General features: G+C 39.3%; 3 protein-coding genes across 5 annotated transcripts; 2 read left to right on the top strand and 1 right to left on the bottom strand.

Moving 5' to 3' along the window:
- Positions 1–5,752, top strand: LOC108814686 (LRR receptor-like serine/threonine-protein kinase ERL2). The gene is made up of 25 exons (XM_018587303.2): positions 1–520; positions 811–949; positions 1,054–1,125; positions 1,208–1,279; positions 1,398–1,469; positions 1,569–1,640; positions 1,724–1,795; positions 1,880–1,951; positions 2,043–2,114; positions 2,193–2,261; positions 2,360–2,431; positions 2,509–2,580; positions 2,650–2,721; positions 2,811–2,882; positions 2,961–3,032; positions 3,113–3,184; positions 3,269–3,340; positions 3,429–3,500; positions 3,586–3,657; positions 3,751–3,822; positions 3,909–3,980; positions 4,054–4,125; positions 4,201–4,274; positions 4,348–5,192; positions 5,259–5,752. Exons 1-25 carry the CDS (start codon positions 433–435, stop codon positions 5,577–5,579), a joined length of 2,904 nt encoding a protein of 967 aa, XP_018442805.1. The 5' UTR covers positions 1–432; the 3' UTR covers positions 5,580–5,752.
- Positions 5,753–7,283: 1,531 nt separating this feature from the next.
- LOC108815220 (basic leucine zipper 19) lies at positions 7,284–8,217 on the top strand. Its single transcript, XM_018587865.2, has 4 exons — positions 7,284–7,498; positions 7,641–7,731; positions 7,840–7,966; positions 8,073–8,217. Exons 1-4 carry the CDS (start codon positions 7,332–7,334, stop codon positions 8,135–8,137), a joined length of 450 nt encoding a protein of 149 aa, XP_018443367.1. The 5' UTR covers positions 7,284–7,331; the 3' UTR covers positions 8,138–8,217.
- A 784-nt stretch (positions 8,218–9,001) lies between these two features.
- Positions 9,002–14,093, bottom strand: LOC108818455 (protein MALE DISCOVERER 2). Of its 3 annotated transcripts, XM_018591426.2 has the most exons (8): positions 11,971–12,108; positions 11,297–11,511; positions 11,095–11,224; positions 10,939–11,010; positions 10,269–10,858; positions 9,984–10,177; positions 9,774–9,906; positions 9,002–9,683 (listed from the first exon to the last, which is right to left on the bottom strand). In XM_018591426.2, the coding sequence occupies exons 2-8, from the start codon at positions 11,391–11,393 to the stop codon at positions 9,169–9,171; spliced, it is 1,731 nt and encodes a 576-aa protein (XP_018446928.1). In that variant the 5' UTR covers positions 11,394–11,511; positions 11,971–12,108; the 3' UTR covers positions 9,002–9,168. The 3 variants fall into 3 exon arrangements, with proteins under 3 accessions (XP_018446928.1, XP_018446927.1, XP_018446929.1); XM_018591425.2 differs by having other exon boundaries at positions 11,095–11,511; XM_018591427.2 differs by lacking the exons at positions 9,002–9,683; positions 9,774–9,906; positions 9,984–10,177; ... (1 more) ...; positions 10,939–11,010; positions 11,095–11,224 and adding exons at positions 12,420–13,506; positions 13,646–14,093 and having other exon boundaries at positions 11,369–11,511; positions 11,971–12,251.
- Between the last annotated feature and the right edge of the window lie 62 nt (positions 14,094–14,155).

Genomic DNA, 14,155 nt, shown 5'->3' with positions numbered 1-14,155 from the left:
GTTAAATCATTTCGATCAGTGTGTCATTAAAGATGATCGGAGATGTTTTAGCAGAGTTTTTTTTTTAAAGTACATATAATAAAGTAATACAAATATCGTTGTATGTATATGCTACTGACATAATTTGTCGTTGTCTGAGACGTACTAAAAGTTTCTCTCTCATTGGCGTCGGAGCTCTCTTACCCTCTCTCTCTCTCTCTTCTTTAAACATCTCAGCTCTGCATTTCCTTACAGTTCACGCTAATCGCCTGTGTCGGTCCCCTCCTCTCACTTCTCTCCTCCCTCCCCAACAATGGCACAACGATTCTTTACCCTTTTTGCTTGTTGCTAGAAACTTGAAAAAGGATCTCGCTTTCTTTCTTTAGAGAAGCTCGACTGTGTTCTTATTTTCTGGGTTTCTTTTTGAGGAAGACGGAGACGAAGAAGAGTGTGATGGGGAAAATGAAAAGCTTGGCTCTTTGCTTGGGGATGGTGGTCTTCTTCATGCTATGCCGTGTTGTTTCTCCGATGATCAATGAAGGTTCTTTCTTACTCTTCTTGTTTCAAAACCCATAAAGTTTCGATTTTTTGGGTGGTGAGAGAGAGAGAGAGAGAGAGAGAGCTTTGGCAAGCTGAGCCCTAGATTGCATAACAGTGTAGTTTAATACTACTAATCTAGTTGAGGTTTTTTTGGGCATGTGGCTTCATATTTTATAAAGATTTGACTTGACTCTCATCATTATTTTGTCTAATGATTAAACAAATCCTTTTTTTTAAAGAAAAAAATTGTTAAATAAATAGTAATAAAAAGGTTTGGATGTTTTGGGACAGGAAAAGCGTTGATGGAGATGAAAGCGTCGTTCAGCAACGTGGCGAATATGCTTCTTGACTGGGACGATGTTCACAACTCCGACTTCTGTTCTTGGCGTGGTGTCTTGTGTGATAACCTTTCCCTCTCCGTTGTCTCTCTGTAAGCATCATTTATTCCCTTCTTTTTCTTTTGTTTTTTCTTTTTGTCTCATTTGATTTAGTTTTCTTATGTGATTTTTTTTGACTCTTGTTTCTGGTTGAAAGTAATCTGTCCAATCTGAATCTTGGAGGGGAGATTTCATCAGCACTTGGAGATCTCAGGAGTTTGCAATCAGTGTATGTCTTTCTCTTCTCTCTTCTAATTTACAATATATGTTTGTGTGAATAAGCAGGCATTGATAGTGTTTCTATATAATAGAGACTTGCAAGGGAATAAACTGGGCGGTCAAATTCCAGATGAGCTTGGAAACTGTGCTTCTCTTGCTTATGTGTAAGTTTTTGTTGAATGTTTGTATACTTAGAAAAGTTTATGAATTTTTTTTGTCAACTTATGAAAATTATAAATAGTCCATTATTTGATAAACAAATCTAATATCTTTCGTTTTCAGTGATTTCTCCAATAATTGCTTGTTTGGAGACATACCATTCTCCATCTCTAAACTCAAACAGCTTGAGTTTTTGTAAGTGTGCTCTACATATTCGAATCCCTTTGTTCCCTTTGCTTGTTTTCTAGTTTTTTTTTGGTGTAAACTGTTTCAACCTTTGGCTATATAATGCAGGAACCTTAAGAATAATCAGCTCACTGGCCCAATACCAGCAACCTTAACCCAGATTCCAAGCCTTAAGACTCTGTGAGTTTTAATTCTTATTCCATCTACTTATGAGTCAAGTGGTCATTTCACTGATTGTAGTTTTGTTGCATCTGATTCTGCAGTGACCTTGCAACAAACCAGCTAACTGGTGAGATACCGAGGTTGCTTTACTGGAATGAGGTCTTACAGTATCTGTAAGTTCATCTTCTACCTATCTTAAACTTTTTAAAGCAAGTGGGAGATGTTTCCTCTTGATGGTTTATATATTTTATTTGCAGCGGTTTACGTGGGAATATGTTGACTGGAACATTGTCTCCTGATATGTGCCAGCTCACCGGTTTGTGGTACTTGTAAGTTGATACTGGCTCACCTCTCTTTCATGATTCCTGTTTAACCTCTTGATGAGTCATTAACTTTTAAAATCCTTATTCTTGTTGTTAGTGATGTGAGAGGCAACAACCTAACTGGAACTATCCCAGATAACATCGGAAATTGCACAAGCTATGAGATCCTGTATGTGTAACATTCTGAGTTTTCAGCACCGAATCCGTGTGGGCTCATCATTACTATAATGACTTTTGCATTTTTCAGGGATGTGTCCTATAATCAGATTACTGGCGTTATACCTTACAATATCGGTTTCCTACAAGTCGCTACTCTGTAAGTATTGTTTTAAGTATCTCTTTAAACCTCTTTGTTTGGTTGGCAAAAGCAGTTTCATATGGTAAAGTTGTGATGAGTTAATATCTATCGTTCAGGTCGCTTCAAGGAAACAGATTGACTGGTAGAATTCCTGAAGTCATTGGTCTGATGCAGGCTCTTGCTGTTTTGTAAGTTCTATGAATAATTGATTTTATTATTTTTTTAGTTTTTGTTTCAAGATCTTCTAAACTTATCCATTGCCTAGGGATCTGAGTGACAATGAACTAGTTGGGCCTATCCCACCAATACTTGGCAATCTCTCATTTACCGGAAAGTTGTGAGTCCCTTCCCTTACTGTGATCTCTGATCTTTGTATAGAGCGACTAAAAGTTATTCTTGTAAATAGGTATCTCCATGGCAACAAGCTCACAGGACCAATCCCACCTGAGCTTGGCAATATGTCTCGACTCAGCTATTTGTAAGATTGAAATTTTTTGCACCTTAACTATAAGTAGTCCAACTCAAAACTCAAATCTAATCTGTTTTGAGGTGTTTACCATTTCACAGGCAACTAAATGATAATGAACTAGTAGGAACCATCCCACCTGAGCTTGGGAAGCTGGAACAATTGTTTGAATTGTAAGTTTACTTGTCAAAATCATTTTTTTCTTTATTTATTAAGCTGGCTGACTAGTGTGTCTTTCCACCACTCTGTAGGAATCTCGCAAACAACCATCTTGTAGGGCCGATTCCATCTAACATTAGCTCCTGTGCGGCGTTAAATCAATTGTATATGACCCTGAGACTTTTTTAGTGTGCTTACCTCTCTTTAGAATCATCAAGCTTATTCTGCCTTTCTTGTTTTTAAGCAATGTGCATGGGAACTTGCTAAATGGCTCCATCCCTCTTGGATTTCGGAATCTAGGAAGCTTGACTTATTTGTAAGCTTCAAAGATTTTGCATAAACAGCATTTGATTTATTCGTCTGTGTTGATCTTGAGTCTGTCAATGCTGTGAAATTGCAGAAATCTTTCCTCAAACAGCTTCAAGGGCAAAATACCTGCTGAGCTTGGCCATATTATCAATCTTGATACCTTGTAATGTTATTTCCTGGTGCATTAAATCCCCTTTCTTCATATTTATATGTAGACCAACTCAACTCATATAAGCTTCTTTTGGTTACAGAGATTTATCTGGCAACAGTTTCTCAGGACCAATACCATTAACACTTGGTGATCTTGAGCATCTTCTCATCTTGTATGTCTGTCTCTTCATGAACCCCTGAACAGTCTCTTCACTATCTTTTTCCTGTTTGTTGACTTAGACATGCTTTAATTTTCAGAAACCTGAGCAGAAATTATCTCAATGGACCATTGCCTGCAGAGTTTGGGAACCTTCGAAGCATTCAGATCATGTAAAAGTTTTGTCTCTTTCTCTGCTCAAAGTGTCTTTCTCGTTTATGACAAAACATCCTCTTTACCTACTTTTTTCTCCTTACTTTCTACAGCGATGTTTCATTCAACTTTCTCTCCGGTGTCATTCCAACTGAGCTTGGCCTTTTGCAGAACATTAACTCCCTGTAAGTAAAAACTATCACCTTCTCTCCTCTACATTTTAAAACCACACTTTAAACTCAATTTCTTTTTTATTCTTCTTTGTACACAGATTACTGAACAACAATAAGATCCATGGGAAGATTCCAGATCAGCTAACGAATTGCTTCAGTCTTGTCAATCTGTGAGTCTTCTTCTTTTGTTAACAATGTTATTAACAGTCTCCTTAATCAAATACTTCTTTCATGCCTTCATAGGAACATCTCTTTCAACAATCTATCTGGAACTATCCCACCTATGAAAAACTTCTCACATTTTGCTCCAGCCAGGTATATAAACTTTTCTATATTCCTTAACCTCTCATATGATCAGTATATCAGATTATGATGTTCTTTCGTTTATAGCTTCTTTGGGAATCCATTTCTCTGCGGGGACTGGGTTGGATCCATATGTGGCCCTTCTTTGCCCAAATCACAAGGTATCTGAAAACTCCCCACTTATCCCTTTTCTACTCTCTTTTTCTTTTTCTTAACTTCTCTTTCCCTTGACAGTGTTCACCAGAACTTCCGTGATATGTATGGTTCTCGGTTTCATTACTCTCATATGCATGATCCTCATTGCGGTTTACAAGTCAAAGCAGCACAAAAACGTCTTGCAAAGTTCTCCAAAACGATCTCAAAGTTCAACAAAGCTGGTGATTCTTCACATGGACATGGCTATTCACACGTTCGATGACATCATGAGACTCACCGACAACCTCAGCGACAAGTACGTGATCGGATACGGCGCTTCCAGCACGGTTTACAGGTGCACCTCCAAAACCTCCCGACCTATTGCCATTAAGCGAATCTACAACCACCATCCCCACAACCTGCGCGAGTTCGAGACCGAGCTCGAGACCATCGGGAGCATAAGACACAGGAACGTCGTGAGCTTGCACGGGTACGCCTTGTCTCCTCCTCTTGGCAACCTCCTCTTCTACGACTACATGGAGAACGGATCTCTCTGGGACCTTCTCCATGGGCCTGCTGGGAAGAAAGTGAAGCTCGACTGGGAGACGAGGCTGAAGATAGCCGTTGGAGCTGCGCAAGGGCTTGCGTATCTTCACCATGACTGCACACCTAGGATCATCCATAGGGACGTCAAATCATCGAACATACTACTCGATGGGAACTTCGAGGCGCGTCTGTCGGATTTTGGGATCGCCAAGAGCATACCAGCTGCCAAAACATATGCTTCGACCTATGTTCTTGGAACCATAGGGTATATAGATCCAGAGTATGCTCGTACTTCTCGGCTGAACGAGAAGTCTGATGTTTACAGCTTTGGTGTCGTGCTTCTTGAGCTTCTTACCGGGAAGAAGGCTGTGGACAATGAGGCCAACTTGCATCAGATGGTATGAGTTCTAAAGGCTCCTCTGTTGTAGGAAACAAAGTAATGTGTTATTTGGTTTTTGATGCAGATACTGTCGAAGGCAGATGATAACACAGTGATGGATGCGGTTGATGCAGAGGTTTCAGTGACTTGCGTGGACTCAGGGCACATCAAGAAGACGTTTCAGTTGGCACTCTTGTGCACTAAGCGAAACCCTATGGAGAGACCTACGATGCAGGAGGTCGCTAGGGTTCTGCTTTCTCTTCTCCCGTCTCCACCTCCGAAGAAGCCGCCTTCTCCTGCGAAACTGCAGGGTGTGGAAGAACGGCGTGAAAGCCATTCCTCAGAGACAACATCACCGCAGTGGTTTGTTCAGTTCCGTGAAGCTATCTCCAAAAGCAGCTTATAAGTTGCTGCTCTTTTTTTTTCTTTTTGGGTTTCTTGTGGTGCAAGGATGGAGGGGCTGGTTTTTTATGTGGTTTATTTGGGGCTTTGTTCTGGAAAGAGAAACATTAAAGACGATAACATGGTATGGTATAGATGAAAAAGAGTAGTTGAAGTTAAATGTGGGTTTCTATGGGACATCTTCACGAGTTCTTTAAAAGTCTTTCAATCTCCTCTTTAATGCTCTATCATATCCATTAATGCTCTTCTACCCTCTCTCTATTTCATTATATTTGTAGTTTTAGTTAATATCACAAAATTAATAGAATTATTATTTTTTAAAAGTATCATTTGTTGTACAAACTAGATATAATTGATCCAATACTAAATTAATTTATGTAATTTGATTGGTCATACAATACCTAATAAAAGTAAATTATCTTTGAAAACTTCTATAACTTGAAGCAAAAGAAAACTAACTGTAATATGAAATAGACGGAGTACATATGTTTTGTATAGTTCTCATTGATGACAGCTCACAAGCAATGCAAATCTAATTAAAGAGCATATATCATATGTAAGTTTAAGCTTTCACCCAAATGTGAGCCGTAAAAAAACTAATGAGTACTTCCTCATGTACTCTCATGTAGATTCACAAGATATAAATCATTGTGAAAATTTTCTTTGAGAAACCCTCTGAAAGCTGGTTGGTGTTCTTTTGGAAGTTTGTGGTTTAGGTAATAGTTTTGAAATACAGAACACAAAAACTGGCAGGTTAAAAAAATGAAAATCTTCTGCTCCTCTCCTACTATGTTATTCGCATATTAACGTACTTATTTTAACCAATTCATAATTTCTTTTGTCCGGGAGACAATATGGTCAAGTGGTAAAGAAACATGATTAGAACTAGGGTTGGGACTTCGCTTCGGGTATTCAGATCTGTTACGAGTAAAAACTGTTCGGTTCCGGATAAATCGGTTATTTAAAAAACGTATCCAATGAATATTTGGTCGATTTTCAGTTTGGATTCGGTTCGGTACCGTGTCAGATTATGTATACAAACATTTTATTCGAAATTATATTTTTTATGTTTTATTTATTTTTTGATATTTAATTTTTACTTTAAAAAGAAAAATTGAACACAAATCGAATATGTATCCAAAGAAAAATTATCCATAGGAATTTTTCATTAGAGATTAGTGTGAATCGTTTAATAGATTTGGAATACCCAAAGTTAATAATAAAAAAACTTCTTCTATATAAAAATTTCATATTGCATAACTAAAACTTACTAGCTATACTTTTATTATTTTCTCTTTTTCGATTTACTTGTCGTTGTAAAATTTTTTTTTGTTTCAAAATAAGTATCGTTTAAAAGTTTTAATGCAAAATTTATTAATAAGATTCTCCATTAGATTTTTTATTGATTAAAATATGGTTAAGTATATAGATAATCGTGTTTCTATTTTGAGAATATACAAAATCATATGTTTCTAAATCGGTGTGCATAAATCTAGAACGACAACTAATATAAACGGAAGGAATATTTGTTTAGTGGTACAATATACGATATTTTATACATATTTCTAGTAATTATTGTTAGTAAATATCAAGTCCTGCTAAATTACTTAAGAGTTAAGAAGGCTAAATAAGGGATTTGACATGTAGTTTACTCACTATAAATACAGAACTCGAAAGTAGTACAACTCACATTATAGATTATCTTGAAGGTTTGAACACTTTCTTGTCTTCATTGAATTTAATTACAACAGAAAACATGTCCGACCCGAGCTTTCCCGTGCCGACGTCGTTTCAAGTGTCTAATGGTGGTAGCCAAGAGGAAGAGAAGAAAGTAGGTTACGTCAACTATGAAGTAGAGCCTGGCTTCACCATTCGTCTGCGTCAGAATATTGACCCTGCCATGGACCCGAAGAAGCTCAGACGGTCTGGTTACATAATTTGATCACGTTTAATTATTTATCTTTTTCTTTTATTTTGGCACAAAAGTTTTATTATTCATCTTACAGTTTGATACGTATATAAACCATAATCAACTTAATTTTGGTCTTTGTGTGAAATTATATAGCATTGTTTCGAACCGTGTTGCGGCTCAGAAGTCAAGGTGGAAGAAGCTTCAATATATTGATAATCTAGTGACGAAATCGAGGGACCTCCAGGTATCTATATCTCTGTCTCTCTATATATATGGATACTACTTTTGCTATTTAATTAATCTTAGTGGGTTATATCTAATGTTTCATAATAACAAATGTGAATATATTTAGTGGCAGGTGAATATGTTGCGTTCCCAAGTAGAGATGGCGAGTGAGCAGAAGCAATGTCTAGAACGTGAGCAAATGGAGCTTAAGGAGTGTATGTCTGGCTGGCTTCACTATTTTATTTCCAGTCAAGGTATATATATATATAGAATAGTTATTTTTGACCAAAAAAAAAGAATACTTATTTAGATACATATCTTGAATTGATATAGCAATAGTAACTATAATGCTATTAACAGGAGAGATTGAGGCCAACACAGCGGAGATAGAGAGGCTGAAGAAGAAAATGGCTCGTATGATTTGATTACCCCCATGCACCTTCTTATCACTAGTTCCACCCAAGTTTTTCATGTGTTTCATTTTACAGAATGTTCCTATTGTCAAGTCAGTAAGCAGTATCATTTATGTTTCGATTGCATCTTCTTCCGTTATAAGAATTGTTAAACAAAATCAAGTTGACCGCATTAATGTTTACTATAGTTTGCTCGGTTGGATTATATAAAATAACTCATATCAAAACGTTTCCTGAGTAATGAAAATTTAAAACTATGTAATGATTTCCATGCGTAGATTTGTACGTACACTTGTTACAGTATTCTGTTTCGTTACGTCAAAAATGGATTTGTCTGTTAATAGTAGAAACTGCCAATTCTGAATGAGTATTAGAAACGCATGTATAGAGAGTTACAAAACAAACGGCTATAAAATGATTCCCATGCATACACACACCAACGTCTCCTAACTCTCCTTTGCTTTTTGACTAATTGCTTTCTGTTTTTTATTTTTCGGACACACGCATATCTATACAACCAAAACATACAAATATCACAATTAAAAATAATTAGAAGCTTCGTTGATACTTATTCAACGTAAGGGTGTGACTGGAAGATATCGTCAGAGAAAGACATGATTTCCCCCGCCTATGATATTTCCAAGAGTTAAAATGAGATTGTTATATGGGCCGGACATGGAGAAAGGCCTAACCCAGTGTAAGTCAATGAGTATAAATGCGTCTCTGTATGAAGAGAACAAGGTTTTATGCAGACATCAGTTTCTAAACCCAACTATTGCATTTCATGTCATTTAGATCCTTTGGACTGTGACTCTTAAAAGCCTGAGGACGGAAGCTCTAGTCTTCTCTCAGGACAAGGTATCTAAATTGAGCCAATATAGAAAGATATTATTTTTGGTATACGACATGGTTATAGTTGATACCCAAACATGAAAGATGAAAAAAAAAATGTTGATACAGAGAAAAGAAAAGAAGCATTGCTTTACTGTGCATATTGCAGTTGATGTGTTAATACATACATACATGTTAAAAGCTACACACTTTTAGGTTCCTTCAGTGGATATAATCTCCAGCTCCGCCCACCACGCCGGAGATAGCCTTGGCAACGCTGCTTCCTCCGTGATTCCAGTGATCTCTCTCAGCTTAGCCACCACTTCCTTCATTTCCAGCCTCTGATTCAAACACTCGATAACCACTTCCCACATTTTCTGCAGGACATTCTCGTCAAAGCTTTCCAGTGTCGGATCCACAAGTTCTCTCGCCGGTTTGGTTTCCTTGATGGGAGAATCCGGGTCCGGGATCTTTCCGGTGATGATCTCGTGCAGAATGACGCCAAAGCTGAGGACATAGTTGGTCTTGGGGTCAAGTGGTGTGGTGCTGAGGAACGTAAAGTCAGCGACTTTGGCTGCGTAATCTGTTGTCAAGTAGACTGAAGAGGAGTTGAGGTTTGCTTGGGAGATGGGTTTAGGGTTTAGATTGTGCATGTGTTGTGCACAGTAAGCTATTCCCATTGCGATTCTCAGTCTCTTTGACCAGTCCAAGTGCTCTGCGTCTTGCTCTGCAAATATCATGACAGTTAGTTAAAAAAAAAAAGAGAGATGGGGCTGTAGACTCTCTTCTGTCTTGTGGAAGAAGTGGCGTTACTGACCGTGCAAATGCTCGAAGAGGGATCCGTAAGGTGCATACTCGAAAACCAGCATCCTGTTGAAAGGCTCGTCTTCATGGCAATATCCGATTACATTCAGAAAGTTCTTGTGGTCCACTTGGGATAACCTCTGTATCTGCATTGCAGGATTGTATTTGGTTTTATAGAAGAGGAGAGACTAGAGTGTATAGAAGAAAGAGGTTCTGGTGCTACCTTCTGTCGGAACTGCGTTTCGAGATCCGCTGACCAGTCCTGAAGGGATCCAGATGCGACAGATAGAACGGCAATTTCAGAGCCGGTGGAGAGAGTTCCTTTGTAAATGGTGGCGTTTGAGTATGTGGTACCTATGATGTTACTGAAATCTTCGCAGGCAGATTCTAGTTCTGATAGCTTTAGCTTAGGAACACCTTAATGAGTCATAAGTACAGTAAACTAACTCACCGATCTGTTATACATAAAGAGTAAAACATAACAGAGTGACCGAAGAAAATGTAATACCTGTAATCTCAACATCTTGAAGGTGGCCAATGCTCCTTGTTGTCAATGACTTTATCATTATTACCTTTTGCTTCCGGAGAAGAAAGAAGGCCACCACTGCGCCCATGAGGACTAATACACCTGCTAGCACTCCGACTATTATAAAAAACAAGTGAGATTTATTTTTCTTGATAATAGCAGGACGTTGAACTGGTGGGGGAGCTAGAGGGGAAACTGGTGGAGGTTGAGCGGGTGGAGGGGTAAATGGTGGAGGTTGAGCTAGAGGAGGGAAAACTGCTGCAGGCGGGTCGGTTGGGGAGCCAGCAGGAGGGCTTATATCTCTATTCAACGGAGGAGGAGGAAGAGGAAAAGGAAAATCAGGGAAAGGAAAAACGACTGAGGATTCAGGAGGAGGTAACGGGGGAGGAGGAGGAGATTTACGCAAGAGTGGATCCTGGCCAGGAGGGGCTATCTGAAGCAGCTTACGACCGTTGGAGCTGAATGGAAATGGCTGGCCAAAGTTGTTGTCACACAAATCCAAAACCTCAAGCTCCTGCAATTCTGATACCTCTTTAGGTACTTTCCCGGAAAATGAATTGTTTCTCAGAATACTGCACAAGGAAAAAATTAAAGAAATTGTAGATACATAAGGCTATAGTTTGAAGGGGATGCTTGAAAAACGTTTACTTACAGAGATTTCAAGTGAGTTAGGTTTCCGAGTTCAGGCGCAAGTGTTCCTTGAAGAGAGAGATCTTGTAGATTTCTACGTAAACACAATAAGAAACAATTTATACAAAAAAACTGAGAACGATGAATTACATTAGGACTTTGTTCATGTCTGACTTACAAGATGACGACTCTTCCATCATGTGAACAGACAACACCAGACCAAGAACAATGAGGAAGCTCTCCCCAATTCATCAGAGCTCCAAATGGGTCTCTCTCTATTCTCCCTTTGAATTTCATCAGAGCCAATGCTGCAAAACACCATGCCAATATCCCCATCTCAACATTTAAATATACCCAGAGAAAGATGAAAACAAAAGTACCTTCGGTGCTGAAACAGAGTCCAAACGTGAGATTGTGAGGAAGAAAGAAGAGGAGGAAGATGATGGAGAGCAAACTCCATCGTTGATCGGAACGCATACTCTGTCGATGTTGGAGTTGTTCAAGTCTTCTTCCAAAGGCGAAGACAAATCAATGGCTGCTCCTTTTTATATCACCCACCTTCTTCACTTTCTTTTGTCTTTTGACTTGTTATTTTCTGAGTAACAATTACAAGTTGCTCACAATAAACTTCAGCAAGATGTTTAAAAGTTTTGTGACGTTTCTCCTTTTTCTTATGTATACAAATGTTAACCATAGAAACTTACAAAATGAAGAATGCAATTCTCAATTTTTAAATGTTGGTACCATTTGCAATGCACGATACTGTCTTTCCATCTAGAGATTGACTCAGTAAACTTTGACTTGGTTTTTTTTTTTCTCCATAGTCACATAAAAAATTGAAATCAACATCGTTATATTTTCCAAGGAGCTAAGCCATAATCAATCGTTACTTTATTATATTCAAATCCATTGAGCCCATAATGTAAAACGAAAGTGGGCTTGCAAAGAGGCTTACAATGAACCTGTTAATGAAATATGTGCTGCTACATGTTTCTTCAAAAAAACCACAGTTCAATTCGTGGAGACCGTGGAAGAGAGAGTTTGATCTAGTTACCGTGAGATGGCACGGAGCAAGACGCAGTGGATATGAGAAAATCTAGGGCGTGTGGAGGGACAAGTGCTCCAGCATTTGTTCATAAGATATCTGAGGACTTGAGGGCATTCCTTTGGGATCTCCGGTCTTAACCCACAAGCTGCAATCCCAACAGCTGCTTGTACTGGCGAGCAAGATCCATAAGCCTCCTCTCCTGTCACCATCTCCCAAAGCAATATCCCAAAACTATACGCATTGCTCATCCAAGTCTCACTCGTCTTCTCCGGGTCTCCCGCAATGATCTGATGTCAACCATTTTCAAAAACTGCAGTCAATGTAATGATGAAAAATGGAGCAAGTCTAATTTATTATTTTCTTGCAGATCAAATATGACGAGGTAGCAATGCATAATCCTGAAAGCAAATCACTGAACTGAGATTATAGAAGAAAAGCGTCACAGAAATACAGACCTCGGGTGCAAGCCATCGATAGCCATCTGTTTCGTACTCCATGGCCTCGCTGGCACTCTTGCACGCGGTGACTATTCCCATATCACCCAAACAAGCGTTTCCCTGCTTATCTAATAGTATCCTCTGTGTGTTAAGGTCTCTAAAAGCAACTCCATGATCGTTCATAAACTTCATCCCTTCTGCTATGTCAACAGCAATTCGAAATATCTCCTTGGTCTGAAGCTTTTTCTTCTTCAGCATCAGTTCACGGAGTGATCCACCTTGCATCAGCTTTGTTACCACGCATAACCCATGATTTTCATCAATGCAGACACCATGAAACTGCAGAATGCTCTTGTGTCCACAAGTCATCAGCTCCAAGAAATCTTTTCGGATCTCAAACTCATATGAATTCCCCTTATCGCATCCTTTTAGTTTCTCAACGGCCACCCTCTTCCCTCTGTAAACTCCTTTGAACGAGTTTGGTCCTAACTTATCACCAAACTCGACACTATCCGAACTCAGTAGCCATCTCTCTATATCATCTCCGCCAGATTGGATGGTCTGCCATTCATCTACCAACACAGAAAACTTAGAGTTTAGTGGCGGCATTTCAAGCTGGATTCTAGTATTCGAACCGTCGAACTCTTGTCCATAGCATTGATCAATGGACTCTTCATCAACAACATCCCCGAACTCTCCTACACCCGCTTTCTGTTCTTGACAGCCGCAGAGTCCAAAAGGGAGCTTCACAGAGTTTAACTTAGGCTTCCTCACCGCAGATTTAAGTGCACTCTCCACCTTGTTCTTAAACAACTTCTCTTCTCCACACTCGATTAAAAGAAGAACAACTCCTAAAGTCAAACCCTTCTTCTCAAAGATCTGAACATTCTTACAACAAATCGAATCACTATCAAGAGACGCTGAAACAGTTGACCAAGAAAGCGAGCAAGTGCAAGCGAATGTGAGCTTGAACACTAAACCCTGAGCTTCCTCATCGCACACTTCTTGAATCACAAACACAGGACTGTCATCTCCTCCACAAGCTTGCTCTATCAGTTTCATATGCCCAAACACCTCTTTCATATCAAAACCAGCCTGACTGTAACTGTTAAAAAAAAAAACAAAGTCACAATAATTATAAGATCTAATCTAATGCTTTTAACAAACCGATAATAATAATAATAAATTACATTGCGTAAAATCAGAAGGCGTAACAATGACGCAAAATATCTTTAAACCGTTACCTGAGAGGCAAGGAATCGTAATGCTTCCTGAGGTTAGAGACGAGCTTCTCCGGCAACTGGCTACCTGGATACATTTTAGCGAGGTTTCTCACAACCGTGGCCCACACCAGCCTCCTCCCTCCTCCGTTTGATGCGTTCTGGTTTTCCCGCGAAGAATCGAGGCTGAGAGAGTTCTTCAGCGACGCGATCGCTTCGGAGACGTTGCGGCCGAGACGCTGGAGCCGTTTCTGCATTGCGGATGAGGTCTGATCGAAACGTGGAGCAGCGGCGGTGAGGGATTCGGACCTGTCGTCTGAGCACATGAGGACTTGGTCGACTAGATCTTCGTCGGTGCGTTCGCCGGCGCCGCGGTTTGACCAGCATTCGAGCACGGAGGTCATGGCGGCGAAGGTAACGAAGTTCGCGTCTCTTACTTTGAATGTTGAACATGGCGAGTGAAGTGTGAGACTACTAATGTACTATTATTCATTGTTTTGAGTCTAATTACTAATTAGTAATTAAAGTTTGTCA

This window comes from Raphanus sativus, chromosome 7, assembly GCF_000801105.2.
Source record: "Raphanus sativus cultivar WK10039 chromosome 7, ASM80110v3, whole genome shotgun sequence".
Taxonomy (NCBI): Eukaryota; Viridiplantae; Streptophyta; class Magnoliopsida; order Brassicales; family Brassicaceae; genus Raphanus; species Raphanus sativus.
Note: the sequence above shows the minus strand (reverse complement) of the source record. Positions and strands in the feature narration are given on the sequence as shown.

Excerpts from the sequence above, each read along its gene's own strand:
- LOC108814686 (XM_018587303.2), top strand. The coding sequence starts at position 433 with ATGGGGAAAATGAAAAGCTTGGCTCTTTGCTTGGGGATGGTGGTCTTC. Across the intron at positions 2,722-2,810 it reads ATGTCTCGACTCAGCTATTT|GCAACTAAATGATAATGAAC; the intron begins GTAAGATTGAAA and ends ACCATTTCACAG. Across the intron at positions 3,823-3,908 it reads TTGCAGAACATTAACTCCCT|ATTACTGAACAACAATAAGA; the intron begins GTAAGTAAAAAC and ends CTTTGTACACAG.
- LOC108815220 (XM_018587865.2), top strand. The coding sequence starts at position 7,332 with ATGTCCGACCCGAGCTTTCCCGTGCCGACGTCGTTTCAAGTGTCTAAT. Across the intron at positions 7,499-7,640 it reads GACCCGAAGAAGCTCAGACG|CATTGTTTCGAACCGTGTTG; the intron begins GTCTGGTTACAT and ends GAAATTATATAG. Across the intron at positions 7,732-7,839 it reads CGAAATCGAGGGACCTCCAG|TGGCAGGTGAATATGTTGCG; the intron begins GTATCTATATCT and ends GAATATATTTAG.
- LOC108818455 (XM_018591425.2), bottom strand. The coding sequence starts at position 11,393 with ATGCGTTCCGATCAACGATGGAGTTTGCTCTCCATCATCTTCCTCCTC. Across the intron at positions 11,011-11,094 it reads GATGGAAGAGTCGTCATCTT|AAATCTACAAGATCTCTCTC; the intron begins GTAAGTCAGACA and ends GTGTTTACGTAG. Across the intron at positions 9,684-9,773 it reads CCTCTTCGAGCATTTGCACG|AGCAAGACGCAGAGCACTTG; the intron begins GTCAGTAACGCC and ends TGATATTTGCAG.